This window comes from Pipistrellus kuhlii, unplaced genomic scaffold (genome assembly GCF_014108245.1).
Source record: "Pipistrellus kuhlii isolate mPipKuh1 unplaced genomic scaffold, mPipKuh1.p scaffold_m20_p_6, whole genome shotgun sequence".
Classification (NCBI taxonomy): domain Eukaryota; kingdom Metazoa; phylum Chordata; class Mammalia; order Chiroptera; family Vespertilionidae; genus Pipistrellus; species Pipistrellus kuhlii.
The window spans coordinates 21907040-21924088 of NW_023425562.1; the positions used below are offsets into that span (position 1 = coordinate 21907040).

At 41.0% G+C, this 17049-nt stretch overlaps 1 protein-coding gene across 1 annotated transcript; it reads right to left on the reverse strand.

The window, feature by feature from the left end:
• Positions 1-1475: 1475 nt before the first annotated feature.
• On the reverse strand, positions 1476-17049 carry WFDC8 (WAP four-disulfide core domain 8). The gene is made up of 6 exons (XM_045574602.1): positions 16958-17049; positions 7400-7502; positions 4437-4689; positions 3092-3259; positions 2155-2295; positions 1476-1612 (listed from the first exon to the last, which is right to left on the reverse strand). The coding sequence occupies exons 1-6, from the start codon at positions 17047-17049 to the stop codon at positions 1476-1478; spliced, it is 894 nt and encodes a 297-aa protein (XP_045430558.1).

The following is a 17049-nucleotide window of genomic DNA, read 5'->3' on the forward strand; positions in this document are numbered from 1 at the left end:
TCCCTTTTGAATTTCCTGATTAATCCCTGTAGGTACTTGAAAACACAAATTCACATAAACAAGATTATTTCAGCTCTGGCCAGTTTAGCTCAGTGGTTTGAGTGTCGGTCTGTAGATCGAAGGATCTAGGGTTTGATTCCCAATTAAGGCTGTGTGCCTCAGCTATGGACTCAATCCAAGTCAGGTACATTGGGAGGCAACCAATCAACGTGTCTCTCTCACATCAATGCTTCTCTCCCTCTCCTCCTTCCCCACACTCTCTCTTAAAAAAAAAAAAAAAAAAAAAAAAAAAAAAAAAAAAAGAGAGAGAGAGAGAGACCACCACCATCATGGCCACTATGGCAACAGCATGACTGTCAGATCCACTAGGGCTGGGTTACACACGTTTGAAATGCAGCTGGTATTTACTTCCTTGTGAATGGCTTGACACATGTGCAGAGATATCTTCAACATGTGTAAGTGACCCTTCTTTTGAAAGGCAGTTAAGAGCCTCCTCATTAACTCTTCTTACTAGTTTTCATATCAGTTCACCATTTATACTAGAAGACACTGCAAGCCAGATCAGCTAGTTTCTAACTGGGACACGACACCAAAACTACACATACAATAGAAAGAACAACCACATCTTTCTAGTTATTCCGTTGGGCAGGCTCAATATGCTTCTTTGGACTGTATAGGTGTGATCTTGTTCAAGAAAAGCATGTAAACACAGGGCCAGATTTTGTTGGTCTCCATTCCAGAAAATTGGTAGAACACGCCTGGGATCTTGTATAGTTTAATGACTGGCTTTGCCACATCCTTATACTTTCTTAGCCTGGCAGCAACTGCTTCAGGTGTATCATCCTCCTGCTAGATCAATGGTTCACCAGTGATGTCCTCAATCCCATGTACCAGTTCCTAGAGCATGAAATGATTGAACATTGTCCTCTAACGCTCAGCTTTTAGAAGGGAATTCCAGAGGGAGAAGAGCAATAGTATCTGTATTAATAGCCTACGAAGGGGGAAAACAGATGTAAAAAAAATTATAATAAAAAATTTATAATGGGAGTAGTTAGGCGGTGATCAAGCTGGCAGCAGAAGTAGTTAGGGGCAATCAGGAAGGCAGGCAGGCAGCAGTCCTGGATTGTGAGAGGGATGTCCAACTGCCCGTTTAACATCCCTCGAGGTGTCCCAGATTGGAGAGGGTGCTGGCTGAGCTGAGGGACACCCCCCCCCCCCACGCACGAATTTCATGCACCGGGCCTCTAGTTTATAATAAAAATAGTAGCAGCCAAATTCTTTCATTCCAAGATGTCTGAAAAAAAGAAATTCTACGAAGCATGGGGTCAGGGCACATATAAGAATCATGTACAACTTAGTGAAACAACAAACTGATATTTTGCTTTCTCTCTCTCTCTCTCTCTCTCTCTCTCTCTCTCTCTCTCTCAAAATCAATAAATACATTTGTAAAAAGGAAAATATTTTTTACTTACTACCTAGACGAAAGGTTCCAGGCACTTCAGTCCACAACGTGAGCAGCACTTCTCTCCTAACTGGCAATCCTCATCTTTCTGGCACTGGGGTTTATCAATCCTCAAACATGTGGGTTTTTGTGGGCAGAAGCCTGTTTTGACTTTATGGGATACAATAGATACTTAACCTTTAAATACTTCATGATAAAAAAAAAATACCACAGCTTTTTAAAAAATGTAAATGGAAAATTTTAAAAATATTTTTTAATTTTTATTTTTTTATTGATTAAGGCATTACATATGGGTCCTTTTCCTCCCATTGCCCACCCCACCCCACTCCCTCTCCCCCCTGGTGTCTCTGTTCATTGGTTAGGCTTATATGCATGCATACAAGTCCTTTGGTTGATCTCTCCCTCTTACTCCCACCCTCTTCTATCTTCCCTCTGAGGTTTGAGCATCTGATCAATGCTTCTCTGTTTCTGGGTCTGTTTTTGTTCATCAGTTTATTATGTTGTTCATTATAATCCACAAATGAGGGAGATCATGTGAAAAATATCACAGCTTTTATCTTTCAGGAAGGCAACATGAGAGCATGGTTTGGGCATTACAGGGGGAAAGATTCTCAAGAGAACTATAAGGTTAATTTCAGACCCAGCATGGCACCCTAAGCCCCTATACTTTGGGAGACATACCCAGTGCTCACCTATCCAGGCGACGGAACAAACAAAGCCACACATGGATTCACAACATTTTTCATTTTCAGAGCAATCATGGTCACTGTTACACGAAGCTGAGCATTGCATACGGTCCTTGGAAGGAAAGAGTGGGCACTGTCCTGTCTTGACTAAAAAAGAGCAAATATGAGCTCCTTAAAACCCCACCCCATTGCCCCACCCTCAAGCAGCTTTTTCCTTCTCTTCAAAACTAGTATCTCTGTGACTTGGCTCATTCTGCCTACGTCTAATGGGCTGGGGAGGAAATGCCTCACACTTTATGGGATGCAGTAAAAAAAGAGTTAGGATTGGTGTTTAAAGCCCCAAGGTAAAGCCCCAGTCCTGCCACTTAATGAGTGACTTCAGTTTCTCCTATACCAGTAAAATAGAAGTAGTTATGTGAGATCTACACAAATCAATGTAAGCCATTTTCGGGGACTTGGTTTTACTTTGAATGAGGAGTGACAGGATCTGATTCCCATTTTGAAAGGATCGTTGTGGCTATTGTGTTGATAATAGATTGTAAAAGGGGAGGGATAAAAGCATGGAGACTGGGAGTAGGCTGAAGCCATATCCAGGTGAGAAAAGGACACCTCCTACCAGGGTAACAGCTGTGGAGGAAGGAAGAAGCAGTCAGATCCTGGATCTATTTTCCCAACTCAAGGGATGTTGATTGAGAAAGTAAGAAGATATCATGGGTGATTTAGGTGTTTGGTGGTGGTGTTTTGTTTTGTTTTACAACTAAGATGGGGAGATCTATGGATATAGCAGGTTTGAGATGGGAGAATTAAGGTATTCAATTTTAGACAAGTTAAATGTGAGGCATTTGTGAGCTTCAGGTAACCTCAAAGTCTGAGCCTATAGCAGCGTGGGTTCTTTGTTTCTAGTTACAGTAGGCCCTCAGATTGCCAAGGATATGAGTCTTACCAGTTAATGAGCAAGCCTTCATGCAGTCTTTTTTGCTGAGGAAGTTGTTGCTATTCCCATCACAGCCTCCATACTTAAAAGGTTTGCAGACATAATGTTTAATATCATAATACCAGCGCTTATTGAAATTCTTACAGTTTCCTGAATCTAATGATAGCATGCAGGGTTCTGAGGGCAAGAAGCAAAGAGGGAAGAACATAAAAGATAGCAAAAGCAGGAAGGGGTTAAGCCTTCAGCATTTTTATAGTTCATGGTGTTACCATTCAAGTCATAGAAAGAGCCATGGTCAACCAAAGTTCTAGTCTTCGTTCTGTACGAATGCTCTGCAGTGAATAGCATCTCTGAGCATCATTCTGCCTTGCAAAGGGTGTCACGAAGAGTACATGGGAATGCTTTGGAGCTGATCTTTCTACTTCTCTGAGCTTTGGGAGGGTAAGATTCATTCAACAACTATCCAAATATATCCAGAGTACCCAAGACAGTGCCTGACACATAGGGGCATTAAAATACTGAGAAAGGAAAAAAAGCACCCCCTCGTGACTGAAAACTTACCTGCGGCTCACAGCTAAGTCATGTTGTTTCTCTGTAGGACATAAAGAATCTCACAGAATATCCACATCAATCAAGGCCCCTCTGAGACCAGTGTAAATTGAACCAAAAAATAAAAATCACTGTGAAATCCACAAAATAACAAGCACCTTTGAGTGATTTATGTTTTTCCACTGACTATACTCTATCCTCATTCTAGCCTGTCCTCTCTGTAGATAAGATTCACCGAGAATTGCCACTCTTTCCGATAGGATCCAATCTAGAGCCAACCCCCACTGCCTTAGACTATTCCTGAAATCACCCTATCAAAACCTCAATCCTACAGTAGATTCTTTCTAACAGCTTCTTAGTGAGATGCCTCAGGCTGTGTATGGTGAACATTCTCCCTGGCTACACTGAGTAATAAACCCAACTTGTTCAATTATAGGTGTGTCCTGGTGGACTTTGGCCAAAAGACATGGACAATAGATATCTGTTGAGTGGATTTACATAAAATGCAGAGCTCCCTATTATTAGATGCTTAATAGCTTGAGTTACCAGAAAGCTTCCTCGGGGGCCAAAAGTCCAATAACAACACCAGCGTCTAAGCTGACCAAGGCTTATATCTGGGACTGTGCAAACAATAGTCTCTAGACACACAGTGAGCATGCACTTGGAAGGTGGGAGTCTAATTCGAGAAGATGCAAAACCCTGGCCTCTTTATTCTGCCATCCTAGGGAATGTTCAGCCAGTTCTGGACCAGTCAGAAGTAAAGCACCTCCAATGGCACCTCTGCCTTCAGTGTGGAAGCCACTACCTTCGTATGGATCCATGCACCTCTTCTCACAGGCAAATTGGCAGCACTTAAAGTGTTGTTCACAGCCATAATCCCCTTCACACACGTTTCGAGGTTCAGTGGTACAGTTGAGTCTCTCTCTGGGGCACTTGCCTTGTTTCTCTGCAAGAAAGGTAGGTCTGAATTCACAAACAACCCATGAGAGATTCAGCTCTTCTGCCATAGCAAAGGGAAGAGTGAAACCCAGTCCTCTGCTTTTCATCTTCAGCCCTTGCTGGGTATATTTAGGGATGGGGTCTGCCTCTCACCACTCTCAGCCCATGTAGATAGATATGAGATAGAAATGTGTGCTCATATAGAACTAAAGGGGAAGCTTCTTGGATTTCAGGGCAGAGCGTTTAATGGGAACCAAGATCTTTGCCCTCCATTCAGGAGCTCTCTCCTCTCAAACCTTAATATTTTAATGCCCAATTCCTGTCTCTAGTATCTTAGTTGACACGGGGAATTAATTCATGGGGAGTAGTAGAAATATGGAAATAGGAGTCAGGAGGTCTGATTTTAGCCCCTAATTCTCTGTAAGTTCAAGACCAACCTGAGTTCCACTATACGATTCACAGTTTCCTATAAGAGGGAAGGAAATGTTGGGAGTGGACGAAGTACTATAAACAAGACAGATCTGGCTTGGGAGTTTGACTCAACACAACCACTTAAATAATCTTGGAGAAAATGTCTTCCTTTGTTTGTGTTACAATGTCCCCATCTGTAAAATGAGAATTACAATATTTGCCTTGTAGGCTGCTTAAAAAAATGAAGTGGGATGGTGTCTATAATATACTTATCACAGTGCCTGGCACAGAGTAAGCGCTTGGCACATATGACTTTACTTCCTTACTATTTAGAGCAAGCTATGGCTTCCTTATCTCAGCTCTTGTATGAGGCAGAATTCCAAAGTTACACTCACAGGATTCGGATCCTCTAGTTATTGGATCCGATACTCATTTAGACACTGCTGTGAAGGGAATTAAAGTCTCAAGTCAGTTGACCTTAAGATACATCGATTATTTAAGTGGGCCTGATTCAATTTCTGGAGTCCTTAAAAAGAAGACCCCCCACCCCCCATAATTTGTAGAGAAAAAGAGACCAGAACGATCTAAACTATAACACAAATCCATTATGCCATTCGTAGCTTTGAAGCTGGAGGAGGCTAAGTGCCAAGGGATGAGAGCGGACTCTAAGATGACAGCCAGTACGAAAACCTCAGTTCTGCAATTGCAAGAAAACGATTCTGCTAACACCCAGCAAGCTTGGGAAAGTCCCAGAAGACAACAGCAGCCTTGGCTGACACCTTGATGTCAGCCTGGTCAGAACCTGAGCAGAGGGCCCTCATTCTTCCTACAGGTAATTGGTTACGCAGCAACAATGCTTAATTTTGCTTCATGCTCGGCGCTTCTCCAGTGGAACCTGACCGGAGAGGCATGATTCTTTTGTAAACAATTCTGGGTCTTGGAACTATAGACGTTGAGAAGTACAAGCACTGTAATAACCATTAGCATCAACTTCCTAATTTCATAGGCTTAAAAACAGTAAGGGGAGAATACAGGTATATAACAGTGAATTAGAGGGGGGTCTGGGACTTCTAATCCATGGCTCACTGCAGAGGTTCCCACATCTCCCATGAGGACTGGCCACGCAGACTTATAATATTTTCCAACAATATTTCTTACCCCTCATTCCACCCTTAATATCCCTCCAAGGATAGCCTGAAGCTAAGAAGAGCATATTGTTCCCAACCTGCAGTGCACATCAAACTCATCTGTGCATCACTTAGCAAATATAGACCATGAACTGAATCACAATGTCTAGAAAGTGAGGCCCAGGGACTCAGATTTTTTCAAGTTCCCAGGTGATCCCGAAGCAGCCAGCGGGTCACCATGATGTAGGCTACTGATTGGGAACCAGGGCTCTAGGTTTGGGCACAGAACTAAGCAAATCGCACAGAACACCTCCAAAGCGGTAAAGATGCATAAAAACCTCGGGATTATGAAAACAAACTCCCCCTCTCACTAGTGCTGACTCCAGCCAGTTCTTCCTGCTCCCTGTTTTGGGGGCCATTTAAACCTTTTTTGGGGTTTCAGTCATGGTAGCCCTTTACCTCACTTTCAGCTTGAACTCTCACTTACAATCCTCCTTCCTTCCTGTCAGCCCTTCTCAGCCACTTACCTGTGTGTACGGTTTCCTTTGTGATACACCCCCCAGAGGAGCTATTTTTGGGAATGGTCCCCAAAGTTCTGGTCTCAGCCCTCTCCTGTCATTACTTTCCTGATGACACATCCATTCCCGTGACAATCCCAACTTCAATTCCCTTCTCTCCCCCATCCTCTCCTCTCTTCCAGGCTAAGACTCTTATATCCAACTGCCTGGGGACAATGACCTTTGAGCATCTCATAAGGACCTCCGGTGCAAGATGTTTAAAAACAGCCGGTGTCTCCCAGTGCCAAACAGTGCTTCTGTCTGTTCCCATTTTGACATTTGGCAGCAATGGTCCCCATGAAATAAGCTCCTCCCTTTCCATCAGCCTCGAATCCTGTCAATCATGGACTTGGGCAGATTCAATCTCCTGACTCTTCAACACCCTCCCTTCTCCCTCTTTACTACAACTTCTTCTGATCTTTCTTAACTATTCCAGCAGCCTCCTCACTGGTCCTCTGGCCTCAGGCTCCAGTGTAGTGACTGATTAATTTTTTAAAATTAAACTTGGAAAAAAAAAAAAAAACACATATCAGGAAAAGCTAGGGAAATAATTTTTAGGGAGCAGGTGAGGGAAGGACCTGAAGGGCCCAGAGTGGGCGAGGAGGGCTTGTTCTCTGAAACCACAGGGGAAGTGGCTTCATCCAACACAAGTCCTGGCCTCGCGTCTAACCCTCAGACCCTCAGAATGTCCCCTAAGGATGAGCGGCGACCGCTTTTCTGAACCCACCTCTGACTCTATGGTGCAGTGACGCAAATATCAACTCCAGCGAGAGGGAGAGGAGCAGCAGGAGGGCTCTGCTCCTCCCGGAGACTGAGGCGGTGTGCCGAGGAACAGGCCTGTGTGGATGAGAAGAGGGGCAGGGTTAGGCACGAGCCAGAGAGAGACACACAAAGCACATGCGGATGAACCTTAGAAATAATCCACCAATTCCCTTCATTTACAGGCTACATGGCAAGTAGGACAGGACCTTCAGTCCCAGGGCTCTCCCCACAGTCCCACACTGTCCCATGTTCTGTATGTGATCTACTCAGACAGTCGTCGGCCATTGTCTCACTCTGAGTGAGAGGCCACATGTGAATGATTCCAGCGGGTCATCTGGAGCAGCTGCAAGGCTAGTTTGCCCACAGTCACTCCCGGGGTGATCCCAGGCACGAGGGAGCACTTTTCTTTGTCCCACTCATGACAAGAAATGGAGATTTTCAGGAGAGCCTGGGCGTATGGCACTCAGTCTGAGGAGGACAATGATCCAGGTGACCTGGGGGTAACAAAAGGATCTCTTTTGTTCCTTCTGGTGTTATCCCAGCCTGGGAACTTGTGATCCAGACAAGCACATAAACAGATGATCTTTCCTACTCACTCACACCACCATTTTCTAGGTCTCTTCCTGGCCATTAGTATTTTTAAATTTTTATGATGGGAAGAACTGCTAATGCCTTACTGTATTAGCTCTCTTAGAGTAAACGTATTTCAAAAACAGCAAGAGAGAGACAAAGGGAGGGAGGAAGAAGGAAGGGAAGGGGAGAGAGAGAGAGAGAGAATGAAAAAGAGAGAGAGAGAGAGAGAGAGAGAGAGAGAGAGAGAGAGGAGAATGAATATGTCTTTATGCCATATATGCATCTGTATTATTGGTAGAACTTCAGACATTAAGAGAGGGATGGAACCTTTGCCAGATATCCTAAGTGGCTGCCTAAGAATCAAGACCTGTGACAATGTTTTTGTGGTTATTGTTTTTCAGAATTAGAATCTTGTATCCTTCCAAAATTTTACAACAGTGCCTGGACTGCTCAGTAATGGGAATATGGCCCAAGACACAGTTGGTCCTGGCTTGGTCATTTATAGCTGTAGCTGTACCTTGGGTCCTCAGTTTCCTCATCTAGAAAATGGCAGTAATACCACCTGCCTAGCAGCTCTGTTGTCGATGAGAGGAGTGGGTGAGATAGTGTGAAGAGTATTCATGAAGGGGTATGGAATGGCAAAACTTAGTGTTTGGACTTGGACCTGAGTTCATATCCTGAACCCCCCTCTTACCAGCTATGTGGTCTCAGCTCGGTCACTTATCCTCGCGGAGCCTCGTTTTTCACAAAGGGAATAGTAATAGTATTCACGTCATAGACATAGACATGTAAAGCATGGTGTGGCTCAGTGGTCTCAGTTCGATTCCTGGTCAGGGCACAAGCCCAGGTTTTAGTGGGCAGTCAATCCGTGATTCTCTCTCATCACTGATGTCTCTCTCTCTCTCCCTCTCCCTGAAATCAATAAAAATATTAAAAAAAAGAAAATCACTTGTGATTTGTGATCAGTATTCTAACTATTAGGAAAAAATTCTTTTTTAAGTATAAAGTTTTCCATTGTATGCCTTTATAAAAATTAGAAGAGACATTAATCGAATTGATTAATATTTAAATTAGATATTTAAAATATTTTTATTATAGAAATTATGAGACTTTTTGTAACTTACTAAAAGTTAAAAAAAAACCAAGTGACATACCAATAATAAAATTTTACTCCCATGAACTTACATATCATTGAGCTATGCATCAGTTACCTACAGAATTTTGTTTATCAATAACATTTTATATATTTATTAATAGTTTCAATGTATTTATTTATATATTCATTATTATTATGGTATTTAAATAACAAATGGAACAAAAAATAAAACCATAAGAAAAAAATTATTCCTAGAGTCTTATTATCCCAGTAGATGTAAACATTTAAGTGTAACTTATATGCATGTTTTTCTTGCATAAAAGTATGCAAAGTCATGAATAAAAAAGTTTTAAGATTATATTCCATTAGAATCACAGGTTGAGAACCACCTAAGACCATTGGAAAACACAGATATTTACATTATGATTCATTAACAGTAGCAAAATTACATTTATGAAGTAGCAACGAAAATAATTTTATTGTTGGGAGTCACCACAACATGAGGAACTGTATTAATGGGTCGCAGCATTAGGAAGGTTGAGAAACACTGCATTAGATGAAAGGTCTAAGCAAGAGGAATGGAAATAGGAGTTCAAGAAGAAGAAAACGTGTTTTAAAATGTCCAGCTATGAAGGTGGTTTTTATCTATATGTATTTACTGTTTATCAGTGCAGCTGTCACTCATCATGCCACGAACTCCAGCCACGCAGGCTCCTTCCCACTGGTTCTCACAAACTGTGCTTGTCTGAGTGGAGCCAGCTGGTGCTTCAGCTGAACGTAGGTATCTTTCTCTTTGGCTTCCTTTTTTCCCCCTGATAATTTTTCTTCACACTCTATCTTTCCCCAGGTGTCAGAGGTTGTTCTTTGCAATAAATCGAGGACCGTTTTGCAACTGACGGATCTACAGATGTCAAGGAGCTGGGGGAACAGTGTGAATGTCCAGGTTAACAATCTTTGAAAACTACAGGTAAGGCCCCATCATGATCCCCTCTTGCTCCCCCACTGGGAACACACCCTGCCTCAAAGTCTTGTTTTGTTTCCATGCATGAAAGCTCCTTGTTCACATCTTCCTCATCCCAATATCATGGTGGGCTCTGCTGCATGGCTACTCGACCGCGAACATGCTTTTAGCCTCAGCCACTAGGCAGGAGACCTTGAAGAGGATAATTAGCTCTGGGTGTCTCTTTACCAGACTTTGCCTTAAACTCAGACAGAGTAGGTAGCTGCCTCCCCCAAAGACATAACCTTCTAAATTACTCCTACTCAGTAACCTACATTCTGATGCTGAGGAGGGGCAGTCTCTCAGTGCAGAGCATGGTGTATCTCCATTGTGTGTAGCTTAAATGTCTTAAATCTCTCTAATTTTTGTTCTCTTTGACTAATCAACAATTGAGAAAAGTGTATTGAGGGCTCTTCACACAGCCATGGATCTTTCAGTTTATGCCTGTAATTCCATTGATGTTTGCTTATGATATCGTGATTCTATTGATTTAGGTAAATATGAATGAATTCCTGGTGGGTTGAATTTTTTTTTTTTTATCAGTATATAGTGATCAAATATACCAAGCACTGAGACAGCTAACAACGAAGGAAGGAGGAGGTGTCCTCTTACAGGAGGCACTGCTCTGTAAGATTGGAAAAAGCACAGAATTGAGGCTTTTTCTCTGGGAAGGAAGGAAGAAATGAAAGGGGTCTAGCCCCTAGTTCTATCATGTACTTCCTGCAGAGTTGGACCCTATGTTGCTTTAGATCAAGTACTACTGACCAGTAAAAGTCTCTCTCAGTCAAAACCATAAAGTTCATAAAGGCTGGGAGAGGCAGCCACTTCTTCAAATGTGCAGAAAAGAAGATAAACTTACAGGAACATGAAAAATCAAGAAAACATGACACATCCAAAGGAAGAAAACAAAATTTCAGTAACCAACTTAAAAAAAAAAATGGAGGTCTTAAAATTGGCTAACAAAAATGCCAAAATAATTATTTTTAAAAACTTAGTTATAACACAGATTCACAACCAAATGAAAATGTTCTTAAATGACATATGAACAAAATGATAATATCATCAAAAAAAAATAGAAATGATTAAAAAAGAACAAAACAAAAATACTGCAGATGAAGAATACAATAAATAAGCTGAAATATTCACTAGAGGGGATTCAAAAACAGACTTGGTCAAGCAGAAGAAAGATTGCTAGACTTAAAGACAGGTCATTTTAATTATCTGTTAAAAACTGAATTTACCCTAGCCAGTTTGACTCAGTGGAGAGAGTGTCAGCCTGCAGACTGAAGGGTCCTGGGTTTGATTCCAGTCAAGGGCACATGCCTGAAGTTGTGGGCTCGGTCCCCAGTAGAGGGCCTGCAGGAGGAAGCCGATCAACGATTCTCTTATCATTGATGTTTCTATCCGGGACCCCTTGGGGATGTTGGACTACCAATTTTGGCCCGATCTGCACAAGCCAGGCCGAGGAACCCCACCAGTGCATGAATCCATGCATCAGGCCTCTAGTATATATAGAAAAACCCAAAATTCAGTTAAGTTGCAAAATACAAAATCAACCAACAAAAAATCAATTCTGTTTTTATACACTATCAATAAACTATCAAAAAAGGAAATTGAAAAAACAAAATTATTTCTAATAGGATCAAAATCAATAAAATACTTAGAAATAAATTTAAGCAAGGAATGAAAGAGCTGTACACTGAAAACTACAAAACAGTGATGAGAGAAATGAGAGAAGACACACAAAATAGAATGATACCACACATTCATATGTTAGAAGAATTAATATTGTTTAAATATCTATGCTACCCAACATGATATAGATTCAATGAAATCCCTTTCAAAATTCCAAAGACATTTCTCACAGAAATAGAAAAAACATACACGTAAAATTCATGTAGAACCACATAAGACCCTAAATAGACAAAGCAATTTTCAGCAAAAATAATAAACTAGAAGAACCATACTTCCTGATTTCAAAATATATTACAAAGCTATAGTAATCAAAACAGTATGGTTTTTTTTTAAAAAAACATAGTATGGCATTGACAAACACAAAATGCACACACATATAAACCAATGGAACACAATATAAAGCCCCAAATTAAATCCACACATTTATAGTAAATGATTTTTGACAAGGGTGCCACGAACACAGAAAGTGGAAAGTATAATCTCTTCAGTAAATGGCATTAGGAAAACTAGATATCCATGTTTAGAAAAATGAAATTGGGCCATAATAAATGCAAAAATTAACTCAACGTCCCCTAAAGCCTTAAATGCAATACCTGAAACTTTAAAATTACTAGAAAATATATAGGCAAATGCTTCTTGGCCAGTAGTCGGCAAACTCATTAGTCAGTTGAGCCACATATCAACAGCACAATAATTGAAATTTCTTTTGAGAGCCAAATTTTTTAAACTTCAACTTTTTCTAATGCCACTTCTTTAAAATAGACTTGCCCAGGCCATTGTATTTTGTGGAAGAGCCACATTCTTTGGGGCCAAAGAGCCGCATGTGGCTCGCGAGCCGCAGTTTGCCGACCATGGGTCTAGGCAATTATTTTTTTGGATGACCCAAAAGCAGGCAACAAAAGCAAAAATAGACAGTATTGCAAACGAAAAACCTTCTGCACAGCAAAGGAAACAAACAACAAGAGACAACCTACAGCCGGGACCGGTTTGGCTCAATGGATAGAGCGTTGGCTTGGGGACTGAAGGGCCCCTGGTTCGATTCCGGTCAAGGGCATGTACCTTGGTTGCAGGCATATCCCCAGTAGTGGGTGTGCAAGAGGCAGCTGATCAATGACTCTCTCTCATTGATGTTTTAAACTCTCTATCTCTCTCCCTTCCACTCTGTACAAAAATAATAAAATATATTAAAAAAAAGAGAGACAACCTACAGAATGAGATAAAATACTTATGAATTGCATATCCAATAAGGTGTTAATATCCAAAATATATAAGGAATTCAAATTCAATAGTAAGAAAACAAACTAATTAATAAATGGGAAAAGCACTTAAATAGACACTTCTCAAAAGAAGAATTAGAGCCCTAGCCAGATGGCTAAGTTGGTTGCAGCAGCATTCCATACACCAAAAGGTTGCAGGTTTGATTTTGGTCAGGGCACATACTTAGCTTTCAGGTTTGATCCCCAGTGGAGGCATGTATGGGAGGCAGCCAATCAATGCTTCTCTCACATCAATGTTCCTCTCTCTCTATCACTCTCAACATATCCTCAGATGAGGGTTTGAAAAAAAGAAGATGACATAAAATGGCCAACAGGTTCATGAAAAGGTGTTTAATATCACTAATCAAATACAAATCAAAACCACAATGACCTATTATTTCATACCTGTTTGAATGACTATTATCCAAAAGACTAGAGGACCAGTGCATGAAATTTGTGCACTGGGGGTGGGGCATCCCTCAGCCTGGCCTGTGCCTGTTTGGAAGCCCTTGGGGGATGTCCAATTGACAGCTTAGGCCCACTCCCTGAGCTGCTGCGGAGGCAGGAGAGGCTCCTGCCACTGACGCTGTGCTTGCCAGCCATGAGCCTGGCTTCTGGCTGAGCCGTGCTCCCCCTGTGAGAGTGCAGTGACCACCAGGGGGCAGCTTCTGCATTGACCACCAGGTCTGTCCCCTGGTGGTCAATGTGCATCATAGTGACTGGTTGTTCTGCCATTTAATCGATTTGCATATTAGCCTTTTATTATATAGGATAAAAAATGACAAGTGTTGGCAAGGAAACTCTTTTTTTAAAAAAAAATATATACTTAGTTGATTTTTTACAGAGAGAAAGGGAGAGGGATAGAGAGTTGAAAACATCAATGAGAGAGAAACATCGATCATCTGCCTCCTGCACACCCACTACTGGGGATGTTTCTGCAACCAAAGTACATGCCCTTGACTGGAATCAAACCTGGGACCTTTCAGTCTGCAGGTCGATGCTCTATCCACTAAGCCAAACCTGTTTTGATGGCAATGAAACTCTTGTACACTGTTAGTGGGGATATAAATTGGTACAGCCTGTTTTTCGAAAACAGTCTGGAATTCCCTCAAAAATTTTAAAATAGGACTACCATTTGATCTGGCAATCTCACTTCTGGGTACATAGGGGAAAAAATAAAATCAGTGTTTTGAAAAGATATCTTTACTCCTATTCATTGTAGCATTACTCACAATAGCCAAGATAAGGAAACAACCTAAGTGTCCATCAATAGATGAATGGATAAAGAAAACGTGATATAGATCACATTTATATATATCACATATATATGAAATCTTAAAAAGTGGAAGCTGATACCAGAATGGTGCTTGCCAGAGACTGGGGGATGGGAGAAATGTGGAGATGCTGGTCAAAGTGTACACCCTTCAGTTATAAGATAAGTTCTAGGGTCTAATTACAGCATGGTGACTGTGGTTAGCAATACTTTATATACTGGAAGATTTTACAAGAGAGTAAAACTCAAATGTTCTCACACAAAAGAAAGAGGTGACTATAGGAGGTTATGGAAATGTTAATTAATTTGATTGCTGTGACCATGTCACAATATATGCCATATAAAATCACTATGATGTAGGCCCTAAATATATGCAATTTTTATTTATCAATAACATCTCATTAAAGCTAGGAAAATTTGTTGATTTTTTTAAAGTTTCACTGGGTATTCAGAACTAGACTAACAGTTATTTTCTATCAGAACTTTGAAAATACATTTCTACTGTCTTTAGGCTTCTGTTGCTACTCTAGTCAAATTATTCTTTTTCTTTCTTTTCTTTTTATTTAATTTTTAAATTTTTAAATCTTTATTGTTCAGATTATTACAGTTGTTCCTCTCCTTCCCTCCTCATAGCTCCCCTCCATTCAGATCCCACCCCACCCCATGCTTTACCTCCCCCCCTCCCCCTGCACTGTCCTCATCCATAGGTGTATGATTTTTGTCTAGTCTCTTCCCGCACCCTCCACACCCCTTTCCCCTCCAAGGATTGTCAGTCTTTTTTGTTCTTTTTAAATTTATCTTATTTTTTTACATGCAGTAAACATTAATATTTTCTTTAAAATATAATATTACATGCAATAAACATTAACGTTTCAAGAAAAAATATTTTAAATTTAATAACATTACCAAAACTGTATTGACATAGTATAATATCATACAAGTTGTAGGAAATATTAAAAAAAAAATCTGAAAATAACAGGATTACTTCTATTGTAGTCTAAAATATTTTTTTCCTCTGGCTCTAAATGATTCTTTTTATTTGTTTTTTACTTCAGTTACATATTTCATTTCTATTATACACTTTTCAACATTCTGGTCATTTTTATATTCTCTTTAACTTTAGTCATGCTGTAATTGCCATCTTTTAACTCCTTTCCTTTCCATTTATCTCCTAGGCATTCTAATTTTGTGTTCTGTATGCAATAATACCAATATATGAAGTCTTTGGGGGTCTATACGGTTTCTCTTGACTTTTCTTGTTTTGTTAAACTGAGTGTGAATTTTTTTTCTGTGAGCCCTTTTATTTAATAGAAGCTTATCTTTTTTTATTAATTGATATTGAGAGAGAGAGAGAGAGAGAGAGAGAGAGAGAGAGAGAGAGAGAGAGAGAGAGAAAAGCATCAATCATTTGGCTGCCTCCTGCATTCACCCTGACCAGAGATCAAACTACAACCTAGGTATGTGCGCTGACCAAGAATAGAACCCACCACCCTTCAGTGTATGGGAAGATGCTCCAACCAACTGAGCCACATCAGCCAGAGATTTGGAAACTTAACTTCAATGGCACTTTATCTGTGGAATTTCTTGGCATCCTGTATTTAAGAAAGCATTTTCAAAACCAGTTTGTTAAAACCAGTAACACAAAAACCTACCACCCTATGCTCTCTGTTTTTATACCATTCCACTTACATGAGGTTCCTAGAGAAGTCACATTCATAGAAACAGAAAATAGAACAGCGGATTCTAGGGCCGAGGAGAGGGAGCTGGAGAGTTACTGATTAATGGCGCGGAGTTTCAGTTTGAAGATGAAAAGAGTTCTGCAAATGGATGGTGGTGAGGGTTGCACAACAATATGAATGTACGTAACACCACTGAACTGTGCACTTAAGAATAGTTAGGATAATTAACTTAACGTTGTGTGCCTTTTACCACAATTAAAAATAATTAAGAAGAAAATGGAGTTTTTGTTTCTGCTCACAGGAGTAGAGAGCTGAATAAAGTCCCAAACTTACATGGACAAAAAGCTGGAAAGCTTTTCTTGAGTTCACCAGAGTGCTGAGGTCAAGGGCGACCAACCCGGCCAGCATCTAGGGGAAGAGAGGCACCTGCAAGGAGAGAGAAGCGTGAGCCTTGAGGACCAGCCAGGCACCAGTAAGTAGAGTCCAGTCAGGATGACTGGCAAATAGCTGGAGCAAAAGAAAGGGCTGCAACTACGGGCAGAGTCATACCCTCTTTTAGACTTCTTCCCCAGGAATCCCACTGAGCACTTAGAGAGAAGATACTTAGAGATCGGAAAGTCTCCCGTGTGATGCAGAACTGGAGAGGGGAGAGTGGGCAGCAGCCACTCCGGATGAGGCAAATAATTCCAACTGGAAGCTTTCCTTTCTTTCCTACTGACAAAGTTTTAATCTTGGGAGAGAGGAGCAACACGGTTGAGAGCAGAAGAGAAATCTTAATGCAGCTGGGGGGAGGGCAGAAAACACTAACCAGATTTGGAACTTTGTCCTGGGCATCTAAGGAAAGGCAGGATCACTAAGACACCATCCCTGTAACTCAGGGATGGTGTCTTCCTAAGACCCAGACTTAATCAAAACAACAGAGAATGGCCCCCCAACCACCACCACCCCACTAACCCACCAGACCAGGAACATGTAGCGAGTAACCTGTGAGAGCCAGTCATTCACAGAGAACACAGCTGAGACTGGAGCAGTCATCTGGAAAAGGATCAT